This window comes from Saccopteryx bilineata, chromosome 3, assembly GCF_036850765.1.
Source record: "Saccopteryx bilineata isolate mSacBil1 chromosome 3, mSacBil1_pri_phased_curated, whole genome shotgun sequence".
Classification (NCBI taxonomy): domain Eukaryota; kingdom Metazoa; phylum Chordata; class Mammalia; order Chiroptera; family Emballonuridae; genus Saccopteryx; species Saccopteryx bilineata.
The window spans coordinates 144,913,695-144,938,211 of NC_089492.1; the positions used below are offsets into that span (position 1 = coordinate 144,913,695).

General features: G+C 48.5%; 2 protein-coding genes across 2 annotated transcripts; both read left to right on the plus strand.

Moving 5' to 3' along the window:
• Positions 1 to 7,136: 7,136 nt before the first annotated feature.
• VAMP8 (vesicle associated membrane protein 8) lies at positions 7,137 to 10,284 on the plus strand. Its single transcript, XM_066264804.1, has 3 exons — positions 7,137 to 7,285; positions 8,633 to 8,791; positions 9,838 to 10,284. The coding sequence occupies exons 1-3, from the start codon at positions 7,283 to 7,285 to the stop codon at positions 9,976 to 9,978; spliced, it is 303 nt and encodes a 100-aa protein (XP_066120901.1). The 5' UTR covers positions 7,137 to 7,282; the 3' UTR covers positions 9,979 to 10,284.
• A 3,516-nt stretch (positions 10,285 to 13,800) lies between these two features.
• Positions 13,801 to 23,768, plus strand: VAMP5 (vesicle associated membrane protein 5). The gene is made up of 3 exons (XM_066267596.1): positions 13,801 to 13,887; positions 20,702 to 20,839; positions 21,240 to 23,768. The coding sequence occupies exons 1-3, from the start codon at positions 13,885 to 13,887 to the stop codon at positions 21,447 to 21,449; spliced, it is 351 nt and encodes a 116-aa protein (XP_066123693.1). The 5' UTR covers positions 13,801 to 13,884; the 3' UTR covers positions 21,450 to 23,768.
• The last annotated feature ends 749 nt before the right edge of the window (positions 23,769 to 24,517 follow it).

Here is a 24,517-nt window from a genome sequence, read left to right on the forward strand (position 1 = left end):
TTCTCTCTCTCTCTCTCTCTCTCTCTCTCTCTCTCTCTCTCTCTCATTCTCTCTCCTCTCTAAAAATTAATAAAAGAAAAATTAAAAAAAAAAAAAAGTTAAGCTTGGCTGCCTGACAAGTCGGTGGTGCAGTGGATAGAGCGTCAGACTGGGATGCGGAAGGACCCAAGTTCAAGACCCCGAGGTCACCAGCTTGAGCGCGGGCTCAATTGGCTTGAGCAAAAAAAAGCTCACCAGCTTGGACCCAAGGTCGCTGGCTTGAGCAAGGGGTTACCGGTCTGCTGAAGGCCGCGGTCAAGGCACATATGAGAAAGCAATCAATGAACAACTAAGGAGTCCCAACAAAAAACAGATGATTAATACTTCTCATCTCTCTCCATTCCTGTCTGCCCTATCTATCCCTCTCTCTGACTCTCTCTCTGTCCCTGTAAAAAAAAAAAAAATGGACGAAAAGTTAAGCTTGGCTTTAAATGTAAAGAGTGTAAAGAGGGAAATTGGAAGTTTTTAATAGTGTTTTAAAAAGTTCTTAATCGCCTGACCAGGCAATGGCACAGTGGATAGAGCATCGTCCTGGGATGCTGAGGACCCATGTTTGAAAACCTGAGGTCTCCAGCTTGAGCGAGGGGTCTCATAGACATTACCCCATAGTCCTTGGCTTGAAGTCCAAGGTTGTTGGCTTGAAGCCCAAGGTCACTGGCTTGAGCAAGGGGTCACTGATTCAGCTGGAGCCACCCCCATCAAGGCACATATGAGAAGCAATAAATGAACAACTAAGGCAGTGGTTCTCAAACTTTTTGAAGTCAGGGCACATTTAAAATCCTACAAATAGTCCTGGCCAGTTGGCTCAGTGGTAGAGCATTGGCCTGGCTTGCAGGAGTCCCGGGTTCGATTCCCGGCCAGGGCACACAGGAAAAGCGCCCATCTGCTTCTCCACCCCTTCCCCTCTCCTTCCTCTCTGTCTCTCTCTTCCCCTCCTGCAGCTGAGGCTCCATTGGAGCAAAGTTGGCCCAGGCGCTGAGGATGACTCCATGGCCTCTGCCTCAGGTGCTAGAATGGCTCTGGTTGCAACAGAGCAATGCCCCAGATGGGCAGAGCATCACCCCCTGGAGGGCATGCCGGGTGGATCCCGGTCGGATACATGTGGGAGTCTGTCTGACTGCCTCCCCGTTTCCAACTTCAGAAAAAAAAATACCAAAAAAAAAAAAATCCTACAAATAATTGTAGGTGCATTATATACAAATTTCTGAGAAATAGGTTATATTAATTAATTCAAATATTAAAGAAAAAATATAAAGTCCAAGCATGGTTTTATGGTAATTAAATGAAATAAATTAAATTTATTCATTAAAAAACATTTTATGTTACATATTTTTTAATTATTTTTATTTATTTATTCATTTTAGAGAAGAGAGACAGAGAGAGAGAGAGAGAGAGAGAGAGAGAGAGAGAAGGGGGGAGGAGCAGGAAGCATCAACTCCCATATGTGCCTTGACCAGGCAAGCCCAGGGTTTTGAACCGGTGACCTCAGTGTTCCACATCAATGCTTTATCCACTGCGCCACCACAGGTCAGGCCTATGTTACATATTTTTGAGTTATGCTTTTTAGAATTCATAAAAAATAGGGGTTAAAAGTTAAAAAATGACAAAAAAGTTTTCTTTTTTTTAAATTTTTTATTTATTCATTTTAGAGAGGAGAGAGAGAGACAGAGAGAGAGAGAGGAGAGACAGAGAGAGATGAGGGGAGGAGCTGGAAGCATCAACTCCCATATGTGCCTTGACCAGGCAAGCCCAGGCTTTCGAACTGGTAACCTCAGCATTTCCAAGTGGACGCTTTATCCACTGTGCCACCACAGGTCAGGCAAGATACATTCTTAGTAAGATTTAGTAAATTCAGCAGGTCCCAGCTCAAATGTTGTTGGTCAAATAAGTTTTTATTTTTTATTTTATTTTATTTTTATTCATTTTAGAAAGGAGAGAGAGAGAAGAGACAGAGAAGGGGGGAGGAGCAGGAAGCATCAACTCCCATATGTACCTTGACCAGGCAAGCTCAGGGTTTTGAACCGGCGACCTCAGCATTTCCAGGTTGACGCTTTATCCACTGTGCCACCACAGGTCAGGCCCAAATAAGTTTTTAAATATGATATATATGTTTGCTTGCTTATAGTTTGTATTGGGTGTAGGGGGCAGGCTGTAATCAGGCAGGGTGGTTATAGCCTAAGGCTTAGTTTTAAGACTATAAGCTTTTCCCCATACCCTTGACTGATTGCATGATGTGGGTGGTGCACTCTCATGAGGAATCCAATTATGCCTCAGATAAGTGACTTTGTATCAGAGACTTCCTTATTTGTATATTGGATTAAAGGTTTTGGTTTCTACACTATAATGTGGGGCAGACCGAGAGCTTGCTCTCTCAGTTCCTGCTATCATCATTGCAGGGGCCTCCCTGATCTCTTGCCTTTCATGGGAAAAGCTGGTTTTCTGCTTTCCCCTTGTCTTCTCTTGTGGTTTGTCTGTCTTGGTGAGACACCAATAAACAGAATGGCCCACCATCCTCTGACTCCACCATTTCTTTACCATCTGCCCGAATTCAATGGGAACCTGCATGTGAATGGCCATGATGGTGGCTCCTGGCCCTACAAATGTGTTAAGTTTTTTCATTGTTGTGTTAATGAGAAACATGAGCCTGATGTGTCCTAGTGATTTCTTCAATGTTTGGGCATATATTTGAAAGGCAAACTCTCATTTCTTCGTCAATTTATCAAAGAATTTCTCTCTTTTTACTCTTAATTGTGTTGAGTGCAGAAACCCCCCACCATACATATCATCTTAACTTTACACCAAACAAAGGATAGAAGAAACTTGCCTCCAGTCTTTCTGGGGAACATGGGAAGTAGTGTAAACAATCCAGCACCACAGTTGAACAGCCTTTTGCAACCTAATCAGGCAAGTGAGGTGGGGGGTTGGGCAGACTGTCAGCTTACAGCCAATTCTCCACACCTCTGTCCCCCAAAAATCTAAACTCCAAAACCTCTGTTGGTTTTTTGGTCCCAAACAGGCACATAGTTTTCTGGAATACCATAGGGCACACCTGGAAATTTTCTAGGGCAAGTGCACCCTGGTGCACACTTTGAGAACCACTGAACTACGCTGTTGTTGCAAATGAGTTGATGCTTCTCATTTCTCTCCCTTCCTATTTCTTTCTCTCTCTCTCTCTCTCTCTCTCTCTCTCCCTCTCTCTCTATCTCTTTCTCTCTCTCTCTTATGCATGCACTGAGATGAGTCTCAGGGGGATAAGCTTTGAAAAGTATGATGATAACCAACTTGGAATGCCAAGCTAGGGAGTTTGGCCTTTATCCTGGGGGTAGGGTGCTGCTTGTGGTTTGGAAAGTAGGCGCTGATGTGAATAGGAGGGATAGATATGAGAGACATGACTCAAAAAAAGACTTAGTGATATCCCACCATGGCCAGTTAGTTCAGTCGGTTAGAGCAGTGGTCCCCAAACCCCGGGCCGCAGACTGGTACCGGTCCATGGACCATTTGGTACCGGTTCACAGAGAAAGAATAAATAATTTACATTACTTCCGTTTTATTTATATTTAAGTCTGAACGATATTTTATTTTTTAAATTTTTTAAAGATTTTTTTTAATTTTTTTAATTCATTTTAGAGAGGAGAGAGAAAGGGAGAGAGAGAGACAGAGAGAGAGGAGAGAGAGACAGAGAGAGAAGGTGGGGAGGAGCTGGAAGCATCAACTCCCATATGTGCCTTGACCAGGCAAGCCCAGGGTTTTGAACCGGTGACCTCAGCATTTTCTTTTTTTTTTTTTTTAATTTTTTTTTATTGATTTTTTAATTGATTTTTAGAGAGAGGGGAGAGAGAGAGAAGGGGGAGGAGCAGGAAGCATCAACTCCCATATGTGCCTTGACCAGGCAAGCCCAGGGTTTCGAACCAGCAACCTCAGTGTTCCAGGTCGACGCTTTATCCCACTGCGCCACCACAGGTCAGGCAACCTCAGCATTTTCAGGTCGACGCTTTATCCACTGCGCCACCACAGGGCAGGCGATATTTTATTTTTAAAAAATGACCAGATTCCGCCTGACCAGGCAGTGGTGCAGTGGATGGAGCGTCAAACTGGGATGCGGAAGGACCCAGGTTCAAGACCCCTGGTGTGTGGAAGTCCCGGGTTCGATTCCTGGCCAGGGCACACAGGAGAGGCACCCATCTGCTTCTCCACGCCTCTCCCTCTCCTTCCTCTCTGTCTCTCTCTTCCCTTCCTGCAGCCAAGGCTCCATTGGAGCAAAAGATGGCCCGGGCGCTGGGGATGGCTCCTTGGCCTCTGCCCCAGGTGCTAGAGTGGCTCTGGTCGTGACAGAGCAACGCCCTGGATGGGCAGAGCATCGCCTCCTGGTGGGCGTGCCGGGTGGATCCCGGTCGGGCGCATGCGGGAGCCTGTCTGACTGCTTCCCCGTTTCTAGCTTCAGAAAAATACAAAAAAAAAAAAAGAAAGAAAGAAAGAAAGAGGGATAGACAGACAGGAACGAAGCGATGAGAAGCATCAATCATTAGTTTTTCGTTGCAACACCTTAGTTGTTCATTGATTGCTTTCTCATATGTGCCTTGACCGTGGGCCTTCAGCAGACCGAGTAACCCCTTGCTCAAGCCAGTGACCTTGGGTCCAAGCTGGTGAGCTTTTGCTCAAACCAGATGAGTCCGCGCTCAAGCTGGCGACCTTGGAGTCTCGAACCTGGGTCCTCCGCATCCCAGTACGACGCTCTGTCTACTGCACCACCACCTGGTCAGGCTACAATTGTTTTTATTATGTATTTATCATATTATAGTGTATTATTGTTGCAATGAATAAAATGTTTCTTTTATTTACAATATTGTTTTCTTCAATTTATTTTTGTCCTTTTCATTGTAAAAAAGTTGGAACAGACTGGAGTTCCTGCCTTTCTCTCTCTCCCTCTCTCCCTTCCTTTCTCTGAAGTCAATAAAATAAACATTAAAAAAAAAAGATTTCTGACCCACCTCCATTTGGCCCCGTTGTAGCCTAAGAATATAAGTAGTGGGCAGCCACATTCTCTGTGAAAGCAGGTTGGTACTATTTGTCAAAATTTAGGTCTGCAAAATATAATAATCTTATCTAATTGAGGATAAGATTTCATTACAAATTAGAAAAAAAAAATCTCAAGATTTTGCAGAAGCCAAAAATTTATTAGATTTTTTAGAAAGTATTTGTTGGGGCAGCTGACATTTCCCTCATGGAACTGTTACTTCTGGGATGGGACAGGAATGTCTCTCTCCTCCTGCATGTCCCTGTTGTTCTTCTTCTGTCTTGATAAACACCATCTAGGCAGAGTGGATGTTCTCTGGCCTGGGGCCAAGTTGGTGAAGAAATCCTTTGCCTTGGGCCCCTTCTCTGGTCCACAGGGCAGTTCTCTCACCTTTTCTGACTGGGTTTACCAACACTGGTGGTAGTGGCCCCTGAAGGGAAATGCAAGATTATTGAACTCTGGAAGGAGAGGCATTGTTGATGCACCGTCATTTCCTGATTCGCAGAGACCCTCGCTCTAGGCACTGTGCTAGGGATATTGCTGCTGCTCTCCTTTTCATCCTCACCACCACGCTCTGAGCTTTTGCCTAGCACGTGCAAACCCAAAGAGTTAAGAGGTTATGCAATGAGTCGCCCAGAGCTTTCTGATATCTGAGTCCAGGATCATGGCTGTTGGTCAAATAAGTTTGTAAATTGATATATATGTTTGCTCGCTTATAGGTTGTATTGTGTGTGGGGGACAGGCTGTAAGCAGGCTGGGTCGTTATAGCCTGAGGCTTAGTTTTAAAACTAAGCTTTTCCCCACACCCTTGACCATTGCTTGATGTAGAGTGGTGCACTCTCCTGAAGAATCTCATTATGCCTCAGATAAGTGACTTTGTATCAGAGACTTCCTTGTTTGTATATTGGACTAAAGGTTTTGATTTCTATACTATAAAATGGGGCAGACTGGGAGCTTGCTTGCTCTCAGTTCCTGAGATTAGCATTAGAGGAGAGAGCAGAGGAGAGCAGAGAGAGGCCAGGTGGAGGAGACCAGGAGAAGCAGCCAAGATGGTGGAGTGCTGAGTGAGAAGCCAGTTTGTGCAGAGTTTGTGCAGGGAGAAGGAAGAAAGGAGATGGGGAACAGAGGTGAATAAGTCTGGTGAGCTAGAAACATTTTTTTTTTTTTTTTTTTTACAGAGACAGAGTCAGAGAGAGGGATAGATAGGGACAGACAGACAGGAACGAAGAGAGATAGGAAGCATCAATTTTCAGTTTTTCATTGCAACACCTTAGTTGTTCATTGATTGCTTTCTCATATGTGCCTTGACCACGGGCCTTCAGCAGACCGAGTAACCCCTTGCTCAAGCCAGTGACTTTGGGCTCAAGCTGGTGAGCTTTGCTCAAACCAGATGAGCTCTCAGTCTCGAACCTGGGTCTTCCGCATCCCAGTCCGACGCTCTATCCACTGCGCCACTGCCCGGTCAGGCTAGAAACCTTTGATTCTAGGAAACTCGGATAAGTCAGTAGCTTTGTGAGCACTGAATGAGTGGGTTTTGGAGCCCAGTGTGTTTTTACTTGCCCGCCGGGTGCAAGCTAGGATTAAAGACGATGGTCCACCAGTTCTTGGCTCCATTGTTTCATTACCGTCTGTCTGAATCTAATGCGAACCTGCATGGGCTAGGCGGCTGTGATGGTGGCTGTGCCCACTGGCCTTACAATGGCACTCTAGACTTTGGGGGAATAGTGCTTTCTGCCCACCCATGGACATGGGAGCAAGGGTTGTCCAGCAAGAAATGTGTATATATGCTTTCTGCTTCCATGTGAACTAGGTTGGGCAGGGTGTTTACAGTTGGTTTCAGTCTCTAGATTGGGGTCGGACACTAGGACATAAAAAAAAAAAAAAAAAAGAAGCCGGCTGCCCTTTCTACATCAGGGGTCCAGCCTCAGGAAACCTGGGAGGGCTGCTTCCACTTCCTTCTCTGATTCCTGACAAGTTAGAAGACTTTGGGTACCATGGACCCTGTTGCTTTAAGCCTAAACCTAGGTTTGCTAGGAGACTGGGAGGGCAGCAGAGGGTGCCCGCCTACCTGGGGAACCTGCAGTGAGGTGTGGCTGCAGCCGCCCGGGATGCGAGGTAGGAGGGGGCGGGCTGAAAGTTGGAGCAAGCAGGAAGTGAACCCAGGGCCGCCCAGAGAGGAAACAGACCAGGCGAGTTCTGCTGCTGCTGACAGGCCTGAGCCGCTGAGACATGGTGAGCGAGCTGGGAACTAACTAGGAAGGGGCTCATTTAAAGACAAGCCAGAGAGGGCTGGGGATCAGGAAAGGGGAGTAGGTGGCAAGTTAGAGGACTGGGCCGGTGCTGACTGTGACCTCTGTTTGACAACTGGATGCAAATAGCTCTGAGCTGCCCAAGCTGGTGTTCCTGTCCCTTCTCTACTCCTTTCCTCCCATGACCTCTGTGCGGGCTGGAGCAGGGCTTCCGTGGGGGTGGGGAATCCGAATTCCCGGCAAGGAGATGCCTGAAGGGCCCTTCATCTCCTCCTCCAGTCCCCCGCCACCCGGCCCCTCCACTCCGCCCAAGCTCGGTGTTGTGACATTCCTGGGCAGCGCCCCTGCTGTTCCCAGTGCAAATTCCAGCCCAGTGAAGCTCTCCCCTGTGCTTTTCACTTTATCCCATAGAGAAACCCAAAGAATTTGTCTCTGAATCCAAGGAACTGGCCTCTTCTCTATAAACACAAGAAAGAATAAGGGTTTGAAACAGAACCAGAGTTGGTTCTCTGTTATAATTTACTTTGAACCCACACCGTGCTCTGTTTCTGGAGAGCCAGTGGGTCAGGGGAGGGAGGAGCTTACTAACGTTTTTCCCTCCTTGTTCAAAAACCTTATCTTGAAGTCTGGGGATGAAGCTTTAAGCCGGGAGACCTTGCCCTCCATTTCCCCCAACGCCCAGGCTGCTGTTTTTTTAATTTAATATCTGCTTAACTGGTGGTGGCTTGGTTCCTGCACATGGTGCTAAGTGGGGGGAAGAGGGAGAAGCAGAAGTTTGTGGCCCAACGGCTCTCTCATGGGCCTGTGAGGAACTTGGAGGCTGGCTGCTGGTGCTCTGGGTCATAGCAGTTAGGCTGCCCAGGAGGCCAGTGCCCAAGAAGGGCCTTTTCAGCTGCCTTCTTGGAGAGAGGGAGGGTTGGGCCAGGTAAGGGTATGCTACTGGCCAGCACAGTCATTTTTTTAATGAAGGCCCTGTGAGATCTGGTAAATAGTGGTGGAGTTCTGCATTGGCTGGTGGAGATGCCAGCCCAGCCAGCTGTCTTCTCTGAGCAAGAAAGGAGTGGGGAGGCATTCAGCGGTGTGTTTCTTTTCATGGTCAGAGGTCCTGAGAACCTGAAAAGAAGTGTGATCTAGTCTAGTAGCATCAGGGGCTTAAAAATCCATTTATTTTTAATTACATGAGTAGTACATGAAAACATTCTCTTTGTAAACAGTTCAAGCATTACAAAAAGTAAAGCTAAAGTTCACCCTAAACCTTCCCCTCCTCTGGCCTCTGGTGCTGTGTCTCAGTTCCTCTACCACTTGGCTTAAACCCTGTGTTGCTGCCCAGGAGGAGGCGAGTGGAGGTGGAGGAAATGACCGAGTGCGGAACCTGCAGAGCGAGGTGGAGGGAGTCAAGAATATTATGACCCAGAATGTGGAGCGGATCCTGGCTCGAGGAGAAAACTTGGACCATCTTCGCAACAAGACAGAGGATCTGGAAGCCACAGTGAGATGCGGAGCCCACTGGAGACAAGAGGAAGAGAGGGAGGGAGGACCTTTGGGGATTTGGGGGTTGGTAGTATAGGGGGCAAAATGATCAGGAAGGAAGTCTGCCTCTTCACCTGTTTTGGGAATTGATGTAAGCTGAGTCCCCATTTCTGATCCTTTGTACTCCTCTGATTAGTATGAGTCAGGAAACGAGTCCAATGACTGGGGTTGGTGGGTAGGAGCTGACCCACGGAGGCATTTTCTGACATAGAATGATGGTGCAGTGAATCCAGGCTTCTTAGTCTTTTCTCCTATGAAACGGATTTTTCCTTTGAAGACTGCCGTTGACAATCATTTGAAACTAACCTCCCCAGGGCAAAATATTGGCTTTGGAAAATCCTCCTAGGGCCTTTGACTTTCTCCAGGGGTTATTAGATAGGGGGTGAAAAACTGTTAAGAGTCTTGCTGAGTCAGCTTTAAAAAGAAGCTGAGAAGAGCAGTTCAATTCTTTGATGGGGTCCCCTGCTAGCTAAAGGCACGAAAAATACCTCCCACACATCTTGCTAGACCTCATTCTTTTCTCTCTCTCCAGTCAGGGGCAAAGCCAGGTGTTCAGGAAGGGAGTAACTAAAGTTCAACAAAGGCTGGAGGCTAAAGTCCCTTGTCCATGGGGAGACAGTGTGGCTTTTTGAGTCCTGTGCCTGTGTGTAATCTTGGGCATAGCTCCTTTGTCTCCTTGGGACTTACTGCTTCTTTCCACAGCCTAACCTGGGGAGCATGGCACAGTGAAATTTAGTTTGAGCATGTGTAAAAGTCCCTACAAGGTGCATGACAGTGCAGGGGTGAGAAGAGAAGAAGGCAGGCATGGCGCTAGGGAGAGCCCAAGATTTCTAAATTCAAAGATGGCCCACCAGATGGTTATGAAAATATATTTGTTAAGGTAGAAAGACAGGGCATTTTCTATTTAACAGTCTGTTATCTCAATTTATCACTTAAATATTTAGATGTATGGCATGTGGACCTGTGTTTATATTCTTCTGAGTTACTCTAACTTATCCCCTGCAGTCCGAGCACTTCAAGACAACATCACAGAAGGTGGCGCGAAAGTTCTGGTGGAAGAACGTGAAGATGATTGTCCTCATCTGTGTGATTGTTTCTATCATCATCATCTTCATCGCACTCTTTGCTTCTGGTGTCATCCCCTAAGGAACTTAGGGGGCCTCCCACCCTGCCCTCCTCTTTGAGGCATCCCTCCATGGGGAGCATCAAGAGGGGCCCTCTCTCCCGTCCTTCTCTACGGAGTATGCTGCTCAGTCCTCTGGCCCCTCACTCTGAGGCCCCTCTGTCACACTGTCTGCCCAGGGAAGTACCTTGGTCCCCCAGAAGGAGAGAGCTGAACTGTGGCTGCCTTTCACGGTCCTCAAGAGTTGGTTGGAGAAACCCAGAGAGCTCAGCATCTGGCTGGGACACTGATGGTGGCTGGTAGGCAATAAAGACCCTTCAGAATCCCTACATTTGTGAGATGTTTTCTCTCTTTGCATTTGGTGTTTGGCCCTTTTCTGCCTGAGGACACCCTCTGGCTGAGATTCTCTCATTTGTGGCTAAAGTTGCTGGAGGGGCAGAGAGAGCATGTTTGGAGAAGAAAGACGGAGCCCCCTAGTTTTCTTTATTCCTCCTCCTTCCATTCATTGTCATAGGTCTCAAGAACAAAAATTTTCTTGGAGCCTTGGAACATGAAAATTTTTAAATCTTCATAGTATTTTATTTATTCATTTTTAAAGAGGAGAGAGAGAGGGAGAGAGAGATAGAGAGGGAGAGAGAGAGGAGGGGGGAGGAGCTGGAAGCATCAACTCCCATATGTGCCTTGACCAGGCAAGCCCAGGGTTTCGAACAGGTGACCTCAGCATTTCCAGGTCGACGCTTTATCCACTGCGCCACCACAGGTCAGGCAATCTTCACAGTATTTTAAGGTGGTATGCAAGACTCCTACGTGTTCAACTTGGGTCTTGCCATGTTGCCTTATTACTTTTCTGCTGCAAGTGTTAACTGAGACATGAGGCCTACGTGGACCAAGCGTTCAGGAATCTGGTTAAGGGACTCCTGCCCCTCCCATCACTGCCATTTCTCTCCTGTGGCCCTCTTGTAGTTTAGTGCAGGGGTTAGAGGAACTGGACTGCTTTTCCTTCTTTTGTGGTTCTGCAACTTCTGTTTGTCTTTTGTCTGCTCCTGACTTTCTGAGGTTTAGCAAGGACTCTGGGTCTTAGCTGTCTTAAGTGAGTGGGCATTTCCCTCCCATATCCCATGGCAAAGCACAGTTAGTATCACAGGACAGAGCCTATGGCTCTCCTTCCCCTCCATGTACAACGGGACTCTGTTTTAAGCCTTCCTCCCCACCAGGTTCCATCGTCATTGTCACTTTTCAGTGCCCAATCTTCCTTGGTTTGGGGGAAGGGTTTGAGCTATCTCTGTCCCTATTTCCCCCATAGGCTTTCCAAAATTGAAAATAACCTGTTTTTGCCTGACCAAGTGGTGGCGTAGTGGGTGGAGGGTTGACCTGGAATGCTGAGGACCCAGGTTTGATGCCCTGAGGTAGCCAGCTTGAGCACGAGGCTCACCAGCTTGAGCATGGGGACGCTGGCTTGAGCGTGGGATCATAGACATGACCCCATGGTCGCTGGCTAGAGCAAGAGGTCACTTGCTCGGTTGTAGCCCCCTGGTCTATGCACATATGAGAAAGCAGTCAATGAACAACTAAAGTGCCTCAGCGATGAGTTGATACTTCTCATCTCTCTCCCTCAAAAAAAAAAAAATACCAAAAACAAACAAACAAAAAAATGAAGAAGGAAAGAAAATAACCTGTTTTGGGGAGGGACAGGGTTGAGAGACAGAACTTGGAACTAGTACTGTCAATCAGGTTCTGGAATCCTGCTCTAGAAACTGGGGAGGGAAGAGGAAAGCACAGAAGAGACTCTCTGGTAATCTTTGCCCTGGCAATGTCCATCCTGTCTCCTCTGTCCACTCCTGAACTTCAGGGCCAAGTAACTGGGGTGAAACCTCTTCCTTGGGAACCAGACCGTCTAGGATGAGGTTTGGGTCTGTGTTTACAGGGGCTCAACCCCAGGGAGGGAAGCTTTCAACCCTCTTCAAAAGGGCCCATATATGAGATGGGGTGGCATGGGGTATGGTGAACAGGTAGCTATTGACTTCTGTGCAGCAATGAGGAGAGGATGAGGATGGGAATATTCACCTCAGGAAGGCTCTGGAGAGCCAGTAAACACACCAGCCTCACACATCTTCTAACTGATGGGCAGGATTATATCAGGCCAGGGCTGTACTTGCCCTCCTGGGGAATACAGAAAAGCTAAAGCTGGCACCTTCTCATGATGCTCTGTTTTCTATTTTAATTGAGATGAAATTGATATAACACAGATTGATCATTTTAAAATATACAATTCAGGACCTGTGGTAGCGCAGTGGGTAAAGCGTTGACCTGGAACGCTGAGGTCGCCGGTTCAAAACCCTGCACTTGTCTGGTCAAGGCACATATGGGAGTTGATGCTTCCTGCTCCTCTCCCTTTCTCTCTCTCTGTCTCTCTCTCTCTCTCACTCTCCTATCTAAAATAATGAATAAATTAAAATATACAATTCAGGCCCTGGCCGGTTGGCTCAGTGGTAGAGTGTCGGCCTGGCGTGCAGGAGTCCCAGCTTCGATTCCCGGCCAGGGCACACAGGAAAAGCGCCCATCTGCTTCTCCACCCCTCCCCCTCTCCTTCCTCTCTGTCTCTTTCCCTCCTGCAGCCAAGGCTCCATTGGAGCAAAGTTGGCCCGGGCACTGAGGATGGCTCTGTGGCCTCTGCCTCAGGTGCTAGAATGGCTCTGGTTGCAACAGAGCAACACCCCAGATGGGCAGAGCATCGCTCCCTGGTGGGCATGCTGGGTGGATCCCGGTCAGGTGCATGCGGGAGTCTGACTGCCTCCCCGTTTCCAACTTCAGAAAAATACAAAAAAAAAAAAAAAAAAAATACACACACACACACAATTCAGGGCCCTGATCAGATAGTTTGGTTGGTTAAAGTATCGTCCCAAAGTGCAGGGAGGTTGCTTGTTCAGTCCCTGGTCACGGCACATACAGGATCAAATCAATGTTCCTGTCTCCTTCCCTTCCTCTCTTGCAAAAATCAATAAATAAATTTTTTTTTTAAAAATCACAATTCAGTGGCAGGTAGTTCAGTTCTGTTGGTAGATCGTTGTCCCAAGATACCGAGGTTGCTATGGGTTCAATCCACAGTCAGGGCACATATGGAAAGCAGCCATTGGGAACAACAGGTGGATGCTTCTCTCTCTGTGACTTTATAATATCAATCAATTAAATAAATTTTTTAAGTTCAAAACTTTTTGGGGATCTGTTTTTCTTTATAGGTGAGATGCACTCACCAAGGTGGCAAAGTCCCTAACTGGCTCTTCAAGGTGTCTCTAGCACCTAGCACAGTGTACAACAATAGTGCTCATACAGTTTTTTTGAAAAACTCTTATTCATTGATTGTAGAGAGAGAAACGTCGATTGTTTCACTTATTTATGCATTCATTGGTTGATTCTTGTATGTGCCCTAACCTGGAGGATCGAACCAGCAACCATGGCATATTGGGTTGATGGTCTAATCAACTGAACTCCCCCGCCAGGGCACAGTTGCTTCTTTGGACAAAGGAATCCTGCCTCCCCAGGTCAGCCCCAATCTACCTGATCTGGGATGCAGCCCCAGACATGCCTCTCTGAGCCGGCTTCGGATCCCACTCCATTGAGCCCATTTCATAGATTGGGCCCCGAGATGTGGCCAGCGTGTAAGACCTGGTTCCTGGCTTCTCAGGCTTAGCCCCAATTAATGCACAAGGCTGGGAGTCACCCGAAGCTGGGTGCCCGCAGCCCGGGAGGAGGCGCCCTAAGAACCGTGGTCGCTGTAGCCGACTGCTTTCGATTTGAACTCGTTTCGGTTGTTGGGGAAGGCGGCCCCCCTCCGCCCCCGCCCCGCCCCGCCCCTTTGCTTCCTCCAGGGCTCTGGCACCAGGGCCGCCCCGGGCAGAGCAGCTGGACCCGGCCAGGCAGCGGCAGCAGCTATGGTGAGGGCAAGGGCTGGGTAGGGCAGACCGGGTGAGGGGCAGAGGGCGAGCGAAGTGGTGCGAGGCAGTCCGTCGGTGGGGGCGTCCTCCAGGACCCCAGGTCCCTAGCGAGGCGACAGCTCCAGGAGCATAGCTGGGGCCAGACTCTCCACTGCCCTTGAGGCTAGGGAGGGAAAGTGTGGCGTGAGCTTTATCAGGGCTGCCAGGCAGCCTGCCCCTCAGGGAATAAGCGGGATTTGGCTTCCACTTACCTGAGCCAAGTGCTTATGAGCATGGGCCTCAGAGTCATGCTGAGAACCTGGTAGGTCCACTTATTGGCTCTGTGACCTTCCTAGGGCAAGTTACTTAACCTCCCTGAGCCTCCTTTTCCTCATCCATGAAGTGGGGTCAGCAATACCTGCCACCATGCTGGGTCCGTGCGAGGTTAAAGGAGATAGGATGGCAGATATCTACCTGGATGGCACTCAGAACATGCTTCTGAGAAGCAGTAGGTAATATGATGACCTCTTCAGTCCTTCCTGGGGCTGTGAGGAGTTGAGCCTGGCCTGGGAGTTGGAAACCTGAGCAGGTGGAATGGTTGGAGATTGAGCCAACCATGGCATGCTGTTAGAAGGATAAGAGAAAGGAAGATGTTTACTATAAAAGTTCCACTGAAGTTATCAGACTGTGGCATAGGCCCGACTCCCTCCTAACCCCTATCTGGGGACACATTCCTGAGTTGAGTCATCCACCGCTCGGCTGCAGATTCCAGCCTCTGCCCTCACTTGCCATCCACAAGGCAAAGGTGTCAGGAACAGGTGGTGCCAGTTGCTGTCCCCCCCCCCCCCTTGGGAATATTCCAGAAGGAAGCAGGCTTGGTGCTTTAAGATTCTGCTGTAGAGAAGCTGGCAGAGATGTGATGGAAGGGCCTAGCTTGGGGTTGCCATGCCTGGATGGCCTCTTCTCCAGGGAACTGGAGTCAGGAAGAGGAAGCTGGGCAGGAAGGCAGTGCTCAGCTCTACAGCCATGCCAGGAAACTGAGGGAGGCTCTGGGAATGGGACAGAATCCAGAGCCCACTTCCCAGTGTGCAGGGCAAGAGATTAGGCAGGGACAGGGACAGCTCCAGCTGGCCCTTTGCATTTGGGGAGAAGAAGAGACTTCTGAATTGAAGGCAGAGGGAGGGATAATTTATGGTGGGAAACTGGGAAACTCTGGGACTCTCACAGGTTCATTGAGGCAAAGAGTAGATCAGAGCTTGGGAAAGGTCCATTGATCTCTACCACCGACCTCCTATCCTCACTCCACTGTTCATTCACTCTTACCCCTTTTGCTGACCCCAGGTCTTTCTCAACTTCCCATTCTCTTTCCCTACCTGGTCCTTCTTCCTTTCCCTTCTCCTCTTTTCTGATTCATTCAATCAAATATTTCTTGTGTGATTCCTTTGTGCCAGCTATGGTGATGGATATTAGGGGTAGAGTAGGAATAGTGATGGGAAAGATAGAAATTGAATGGATAATGACTTGAATTCATTCATCTTGTAGATGTCCTCTCTCATGTACTGTCCAAATGTTTTGGGTTTTGGCCTCCTTCATATGTCCACAAGTTGAGTTGGCAGTATCAAAAAGTCTGGTGAGTTTTTAGCCAGCCAAAGCATTCAGTTTAGCACAGGTGTTAAGAATGTGATCTCAGCCTGACCTGTGGTGGCGCAGTGGATAAAGCATTGACCTGGAACACTGAGGTCACCAGTTAAAACTCTGGGCTTGCCTGGTAAAGGCATATATGGGAGTTGATGCTTTCTGCTCCTCCCCCGTTTCTCTCTCTCTCTCTCATTCTAACTCTCTCTCCTCTCTAAAATGAATAAATAAATTAAAATTAAAAAAAAAGAAAAAATAATGTGATCTTGGAGTCTATGTTGGTTCAACTCCCAGGTCCTCTACCCCCTGGCTCTGTGACCTTAGATGGGTGAGCCTCAGTTTCTTATAAAAACTGGAATAATAGTACTGTTCTCAATAGACTGTTGTGAAGATTATATGAGATAAAGTGAACATACAGCTAGCAGCACAGTGCTTAGCTCATAGTAGTGTCGATTGAATGGTGGCTGTTGTTATTGTCAGGATGTAAAACCTTCTCAACAGCCTATAATTCCTGATGGCAATAAATTAGATGCAGGTCCTCAAAAGCCCATGGAAAGTTCTGCACTTAGATTAGAAACAATTAAGGACACAATTTGACCATAAGGAAGAGCTTGCTTGTCTGTGTAGTTTGTAAAAATATCTAAAAGGTTGTATTGTGTAGTTTTGGGCATCTGGCTGCTAAAGAAAAAGCTAGGGAAAGTTCAGCTAAATCAATAATAATAGCTATTATTTACTGAGCATCTAGTATGTGTCAGGAAATGTGCTAAGCACTTTATAATATGTCACATGTCTTTGCTAACATTATAGTAGATATTATGGTCTGGTCACCACTTTTTAGATGAGAAAGTGGGAGGTCAGAAAGATCATGTCCTCAGTTTTCATTCATTTAGCTGGTGCGTAGCAGAGGCAGGATTTGAAAGAACCCAGTGCTGCAATGCAGAGAGCCCTAATCCTAGTCTCTGAGCTGGTGAGTTCTTTCCAGGAAGGAGTTGATACACTGGTCGCTGACCAGGTCTCTCTGACTACAACGATAATAGCTACAATAAGGTTTCTTAGACACTAACCAAGAGAGGCAGGAAAGTTAGGAAAGGGAGGTTTTGAGATCTTTGTTCTCAGAAGAACCAAGAGCATTTGGCCTGGAAGAACCTGAGGGGACATTTGAGCATCAAAGGAGGGGTATTCTGTACAGAGGATCGCTGTCAAGAACATTTCCTATATAACTGCTGCTCCCCTCTCCTCTGGTTCACAGCCTCAAGCTCTCAGGCTCCTGGCAGGGCTGGAAAGTGCCTCTTTCTCCCATCCATCCTTTACATTCTCTACTCTCTCCAGCCTGGTGGACATCTTACAGCCTTGCTGATGGCACTTCTCATCCCTTCTGGCTGGCCTCTCTGCTATAAGTTTTCTCACTTTATTTTCTTTCTTTCTTTTTTTTCAAATGAGAGGAGGGGAGATAGTGTGACAGACTCCCGCATGCACCTCGACCAGGATCTACCCGGTATCCCAGTCTGGGGCTGATGCTTGAATCAATCGAGATATTTTTGGCACCTGAGGCTGATGCGCTTGGACCAACCGAGCCAACCTCAGTGTCTGGAGCCACACTCAAATCAATCGAGCCACTGGCTGCAGAAGGGAAAGAGGGAGAGAAGGAGGAGAGAGAAGCAGATGGTTGTTTCTCCTGTGTGCCCTTACAGGGAATCGAACCCGGTACATCCATATGCCAGGTTGACGCTCAATCCACTGAGTCATTGGCCAGGGCCAGTTTTCTCACTTTCATCCATGCCAGTCTACCACCAACAGAGAAATTGTCCCAAAGCACTGCTACAGTGTTGCCCTTGGCTCTGAAACCTATACTATTTTGTGTTCTATCCGTCCCTCCAAGTGAACTTCTCTTCTTGATTTTTACTGCTTTCTCTGGGCCACCTTGCCCCTCCACCCTTACCCTCTGCCTGGTCCTTCCCTGTCCCAAGTGTGTCTCTGACTCTCTATGCCTAGAATGCTCCAGCTCTACCCCATCCTTCAAGGGCTCACCCCACCCTATAATGGAGATTCTCAGGGATCAACCCTCTGCTGGCATCGCCAACACTCATTCTATGTATCTCCCAGTATAACTCCTTACTCTTCTCTAATTGTATTCTATTTGTCTCTTTCCTCAGCCTTTGGGGATTTTCTTCAGAACAGGCACAATTCATTCAGAAAATATATTCCAGGTGGCTTCTGTGTGCAGCAGGCAGCTTGACCTTGACCTCTGGCTCCTACTTCCTTCCACATCCTGTAGTTCTTTAGTTGAGTGTGGCCAAGTAACACCTGAGGTTGATGCGCTCGGACCAGCCAAGCTATCCTCAGCACCTAGGGCCACGCTCAGACAAATCGAGCCACTGAGTCCAAGAGTGGAAGAGAGAGAGAAGGGGGAGAGGGAGAAGGAGAGAAGCAAATGGTTGCTCCTCCTGTGTGCTCTGACTGGGAATTGAACCTGGGACGTCCATACACTGGGCTGATGCTCTATCCACTGAACAACCGGCCATGGCCACTCCTGCTCTCTTTGTAATTCCTCTTTGTTCCTCAGTTACTGCTTCCCCTGACCTGTGAGCACAACTGTCTACCATGGTTTACCTGTCCCCTCTTGAAGCAAATATTGCTTCTCTAGCTTATGAGCAAAGGTTGGCCTACTTGTATTTCAGATGCTACTCCTAGAAGCTCCTGCTGGAGTAGATAAACACACTGGGATAACAGCTTTATTTATTTATTTTTTAAATTTTATTTATTCATTTTAGAGAGGAGAGAGAGAGAGAGAGAGGAAGAGAGAGAGAGGAGAGAGAGAGAAGGGGGGGAGGAGCTAGAAGCATCAACTCCCACATGTGCCTTGACCAGGCAAGCCCAGGGTTTTGAACCGGCGACCTCAGCATTTCCAGGTCAATGCTTTATCCACCTGCGCCACCACAGGTCAGGCCGGATAACGGCTTTTAAAAATAAGAGTTGCTGCCCTGGCTGTTTGGCTCAGCAGTAGAGTGTCGGCCTGGCGTGCAGAAGTCCTGGGTTCGATTCCCGGCCAGGGCACACAGGAGAAGCACCCATCTGCTTCTCCACCCCTCCCCCTCTCCTTCCTCTCTGTCTCTCTCTTCCCCTCCCGCAGCCGAGGCTCCATAGGAGCAAAGATGGCCCGGGCGCTGGGGATGGCTCTGTGGCCTCTGCCTCAGGCGCTAGATAGAATGGCTCTGGATGCGACAGAGCAACGCCCCAGAGGGGCAGAGAATCGCCCCCTGGTGGGCGTGCCAGGTGGATTCCGGTGGGGCGCATGCGGGAGTCTGTCTGACTGCCTCCCTGTTTCCAGCTTCGGAAAAATGAAAAAAAATAAAAAATAAAAATAAGAGTTGCTTGTGGTAGAGCGTCGGCCTGGTGTGCAGGAGTCCCGGGTTCGATTCCTGGCCAGGGCACACAGGAGAAGCACCCATCTGCTTCTCCACCCCTCCCCCTCTCCTTCCTCTCTGTCTCTCTCTTCCCCTCCCACAGCCAAGGCTCCATTGGAACAAAGTTGGCCCGGGTGCTGAGGTTGGCTCCATGGCCTCTGACTCAGGTGTTAGAATGGCTCTGGTTGCAACAGAGCGAAGCCCCAAATGGGCAGAGCATCGCCACCTGGTGGGTGTGCCGGGTGGATCCCGGTCAGGTGCATGCGGGAGTCTGTCTGACTGCCTCCCCGTTTCCAACTTCAGAAAAATACAAAAAAAAAAAAAAAAAGAATAAGAGTTGCTTTTGGATAGGCTATAATGCAACTGACCCACTCACTGAGTCCTTGCAGTCATCAGGCCTCCCAGGGCTCTGATTCCAGGCAGACAAAGGAAGGGCACTGGGCCCTGCCCTCCCTCTGGAACCTTTTGGCCCAGTTGGGGTGTTAGGTCTCATGAATTTGGAATGCCTAGAGGTTATGTGCAAGGCACTTATAAAGATTCTGAATGAAGATTTTTGCCTGAGTAGGAGGTGGCTCTCTATGACCAACAGATCTCTTCCCTTTCTGTGGTTTTAAATGCCACAGCGTCTGCTGCAGACAATGGGCAATATGGTATGGCAGAAAAGGGAGACTGGCCACTGCTCTGTGGGGAGGAGATGAGAAGAGGGATGGACTTGGGGGGGCTAGACTAGGAGGAGGGAATTGTGGCTTGTTTTCTTCTCATACTCATCTCCCTGATCTGTCCCTGGACCTAGTCCTGGACCTCCTGCTTGCCCCAGGATCTCCTGTCCCAGGTCTCTCTTGGTTACATGTGTCCTGTGTCCATAGCTCAGTTCCTTTCTTGTTTGTGACCCATGTAGTTTTCCTCTCCCCTGTCCTCTTAAAAATCCCCAGCCTGGGCCCTGCACCCTCCTTCCCAGTCCTCTGAAATATGCTGGGGTACTTTAGTCCGGTAAGGCCACTGCTCGGGCTGGGAGATCCAAGGCTTGATTTCATGTGTGACTTGGATACAAGTGAAGATCCTCATGAGCTAGAAGGCTGGAGATCAGAGGCCAGAAAGGTTGAGATTCCAGGCAGAAAGGAAATAAACTTTGAGCATTGATGTGGGAGCAGGTCAGGCCAGGAGGCAGAACTGGCCTGACCAGTCAGAGGCTCAAGGAGGGAAATCTGATCTCAGTTTGTGTCTGTGTATGTATTTGTGGGTTAGGCAGAGGCTGACGTATGATGGTCCAAAGCTGCCTCTCTAGCTAGCTCTGTGAGGTGGATCTTTCTGTCTGGCTTCTAGCCAAGTAGCTTAGTTCTCCTTTGCTGAGGGAAGCCACAGAGCAGGTATGCATCGGTTAGAGGCCATCCTAGAGCAGGTGAACAAAGTATCTGCTTTGTGTGTGTGTGTGTGTGTGTGGGTCCTGGGAAGGTCCCATCCCGGGTCACCGTAGAGGAAGTGGAGATGTAGAAGCCAAGGCTGACCTAGGACCTTTCTTGATGGGCAAGAGGAGGGGCCTGTGAAACCCAGGTGAGCCACACACACCAAGGAGGCCAGCCTTTATTCCACACATATTACATCCTTAATGAAATGCTGCTTCCCCTACTATACATTACAGAGGCACACACACACACACTCACACACACACACACTCACACACACACACACTCACACACACACACACACAGTGGGAGCAAGGAGACCTCCTGGTCTCAGGACCAGGAGAGGGCAAGGTCGGGGCTTCATTTAACCTTGACCTTGGCCTTGGTACCCAGGCAGGGAAAGAGTTGGAGCAGTGCCAGCGGCAGGCAGACGAAGTGACGGAAATCATGCTGAACAACTTTGACAAAGTCCTGGAGCGTGATGGGAAGCTGGCGGAGCTGGAGCAGCGTTCAGACCAACTCCTGGACATGGTGTGAGGCCTGGGGAAACCGAAGGGGGTGAGGCTAGGAGGAGCCCTCAGAGGGAGCTTAGGCTGAGCTTGGCCCCTTGGTGGGGTCTGGGGGCCTTTGTGGGGCCTGTGGGTTTCTTGGGGCACCACTAGCTGAGATATGCAATGGACATGCCTTGGTTTGAAGCTTTGGAGCTTCTTAAAGGTTGAGGACTGGCATTGTTAACTGGGGATGAGCCCCATAAAGCTGCAAGTCAAGGGCTACACCAGCATCTGAGCCCAGGAGTGAGGCTGGGAGGGTTTTAAGGCAGGCTAAGTGGGGAAAGGTAACATGTGGAGGGAAAGGGACAGGGTTGGGAGGAGCTGGCTCCGGGGCTCTGGGGAACTACTAACTCCCATCCTGTGTCTGGGGGCGTCCACAGAGCTCAGCTTTCAGCAAGACAACCAAGACCCTGGCCCAGAAGAAGCGCTGGGAGAACATCCGTTGGCGTACCTACCTGGGGCTGGTGGTGGGCGGCGGCTTGCTCATCATCCTGATTGTGTTGCTGGCCATCTTTCTCCCACAGAGAAATGAGGGCAGCAGTGCCCCACAGGCCCAGGACGCGAGTGCTGCCTCGGGGCCGGGTGACTGACCCAGTTGGGCCTGGAGGAGAGACCAACTGGCCGCATTGGCTAGTTCTGGTCTCCAAAGAACCTTGGCATTCACTCCCATCTGAGCCACCCCAGTGAGCGCCTAAAGGGCAGCCCCGAAGTGTGCACCTTTGCATCTCTTATCACGCCACAGACTGGCCCTTGAGGGCAGGCTATTGCACTGACCATGCAAGGTCAGCTCCACTTGGAGCTCAGTAAACTCTGCTGCTTGGTTAAAAGCTGCTGTTTGGTTAACAGCTGGTGTGTGTGTGTGTGTGTGTGTGGGGGGGGTGTCTCTAGTTGATTCATTCTTCTCTGCCTCCACCCCTTGGGCTGCTTAGAAAGGCTACCATCTAAAGTACTCTGTATGTGGGAAGTGGCCCCTTCCTCTCACTTTCCTACTTGATTCAACCCTACACAGACAGAACCTTCTGGAGTGTCAGTGTAAAGACACAACAGTCCCCAAATCAGACCCTTCAACTAGTGCCCTCCCTGATAATGAAATTTATTATTCTGATGGCCTGGGGATGCTCAGAGAACAAATGGAACTCCAGATAGGATGACAAACAGGAAAGCACTTCAGAGATTTTTATATCATGAGGCTCTCACCTTCAGATATATTTTTTTGTCCTTTGAACACATCATCCTCCCCAATTTCTCTGCCCATGTTTATCCTCAAGCTTCACATCAGATCACAGATGAGGCAGGTGACAGTGAAACAGGAAGGGTTTCTGTGGTGCTGTGGTACAGTCACAAAGAATGATCTGGAGTTGGCTCGGTAGGAAAGAATTTGGGCTGTTTAAAGCTCTAGGGCCACACAGGGCCTAGTAGTCAGTGCCTCCAGGGCCACAGGAAGTATCACTGGGTAAAGGCCATGGAAGAAGGAAAGAGGCCTTGTCAAGACTACAGAAGCAGCCTGACCAGGTGGTGGCGCAGTGGATAGAGCATAGAACTGGGATGCCGAGGACCCAGGTTCGAGGCCCTGTGGTCACCAGCTTGAGTGCAGGCTCATCTGGTTTGAGCAAAGCTCACCAGCTTGGACCCAGGGTCACTGGGTTGAGCAAGGGGTTGCTTGGCCTGCAGGCCCATGGTCAGGGCACATATGAGAAAGCAATCAATGAACAAAGATACATGCATGCTCACACACACAATAAAAGAAAAAAAAAAAAAAAGACTACAGAAGCAGAGTAGCCCACGCCTGGCTACTTAATTGCATTTCAAACTGAAGTGTGGGTGGGAAGAGGAATTCAGGGTCACATGTGTAACATAAACAGTTCCTTGTTAGGTAGAGAGAGGGCTACTGACAGAGAAACAAGAACAAACACAAGAGTTGCATGGACTCTTCACAGAGCTTGTTACTTCTGAGGCAGGATAGTAAAAACTAGGAAAATTCCTTGGCAAGTGGAATGGGGAAACTGAGACAGCTGAACAAACTGGCTGAGCAATTTACAGCCAGACACAGAAGGTTACCATGGCAGAAAGCCTTAGGTGCCCAGCAATGGGCAAAATGTGCTGGCCCCCAGGGTGGCCTTTCCTCCCCTGGTGTATTCCTGGCCATGTAGTTTAGACCCCCAGACCTTTCATATCATTGATCATGATTCAAATCTCCCCTTGACCTCTCCTGCCTAGAAATAATAACTAGGCCTCAGTTGTATTTCAGCTCCAGGTCCAGAAAAGCAACAAAACCAGGCAGGTGACACTAGGACTAGCTGTGATGACTAATGACCTATCCCCTGGTGCCAACCATTCAGTGGGGACCATGACATTGAAAGGATACACCCTGAAAAGCTGATGAATATTCTATTAAGATCATTCCCTAAAACTTCCCCTAATATCCCAGCCTTTAAAAATCCTCAAAATGGCCTGGCCTATGGTGGCGCAGTGGATAGACCTTTGGCCTGGAATGCCAAGGTTGCCGGTTTGAAACCCTGGGCTTCCCTGGTCAAGGCACATACAGCAAGCAAGCAACGAACAACTAACATGAAGCAACTATGAGTTGTTCCCATTCCATGCTCCCATTTCTCTCCTGTCTGTAAAATCAATAAAGTATTTTTTTTTTTAAATCCTCAAAATGCAGGTCCCAGTGCACACTCTCCCAGAAACATGCGCAAGCTTTTCCCTCCCCACTCTTTTTCCTGCACAGGTGTGTATCACCTAAGCTCTAAGGGACCACACAGACTTGCAACCAAGGGCTCATTTCTTTCCCATGTTTCTGGAAAGCCAAAGCAACCCTGCCTATGCTCTCTTTGGTTGCTTCTTCCATCCTAACCCCTTCCTTTTTATCACTGCCCCCAGCTTTAATAAACATACTCTTAAAATCACCTGGACTCAAGTTGTCAAATCTTTCCTGATGAAGTCAAGAACCCACATGTTACAGGCCAACCGAAAGCAGACCTGCTCTGGGGCTGTCTCTGTCCAGTAATACCATCACTGGGGTCATTACCATCTTTCTTTTCCTGAGGAAGATGGAAGAGAGCACTTGGCCTTCACTTAAAGACCATCTGAATTCCGGCAAGCCACTTACCTGACTTGGGTTTTATGTAAATAAAAAGGGATAATTATACTTAGCTCCCAGGACTATCATGAGGATTATTTATATTGTGTGTAAAATAGCCATCAAAGTCAAGTTTCTAGATGCCATGTGATTTAGTGCTGTGGTTCTCAACCTGCCTCACGTTAGAATCACATGTAGAAGTTATAAAAATACCATACCGAGGCCTAGATCACTTAAATCAGAATCTTTGAAGGTTAAATATCAGACTTCTTTTGTTCCCTGAAGCTGCAACCCCTCCTTTCCTCTCTCCAGGAGATTTCTGGGTAGATAGGGAAGCTACCCAAGGCAGTAGTCCTTCAGGAGCTAAGTGACAAGCTGAGTAAAGGGTTGAAGGTCACATTGATAGCCCTATGAGCAAGTCAAGCCCCAGATTCCCCAGCAAGGACCCTCCCACTCTTGGTTGGGGATGTTTGCCCCGCCCTTTACTTTTACACCCAACGCGGAAGAAATAAGCAGAAAGTTTTTGTATTTGGTGAGTCATGAAGGAATCAAAAGCCAACCCCTGAACCAACTAGA

Bases quoted from the DNA above. Each gene is read 5' to 3' on its own strand.
- VAMP8 (XM_066264804.1), top strand. The intron at 8,792-9,837 runs GTGAGATGCGGA...TATCCCCTGCAG, and splicing joins CAGAGGATCTGGAAGCCACA to TCCGAGCACTTCAAGACAAC.
- VAMP5 (XM_066267596.1), top strand. The intron at 20,840-21,239 runs GTGTGAGGCCTG...GGGCGTCCACAG, and splicing joins CAGACCAACTCCTGGACATG to AGCTCAGCTTTCAGCAAGAC.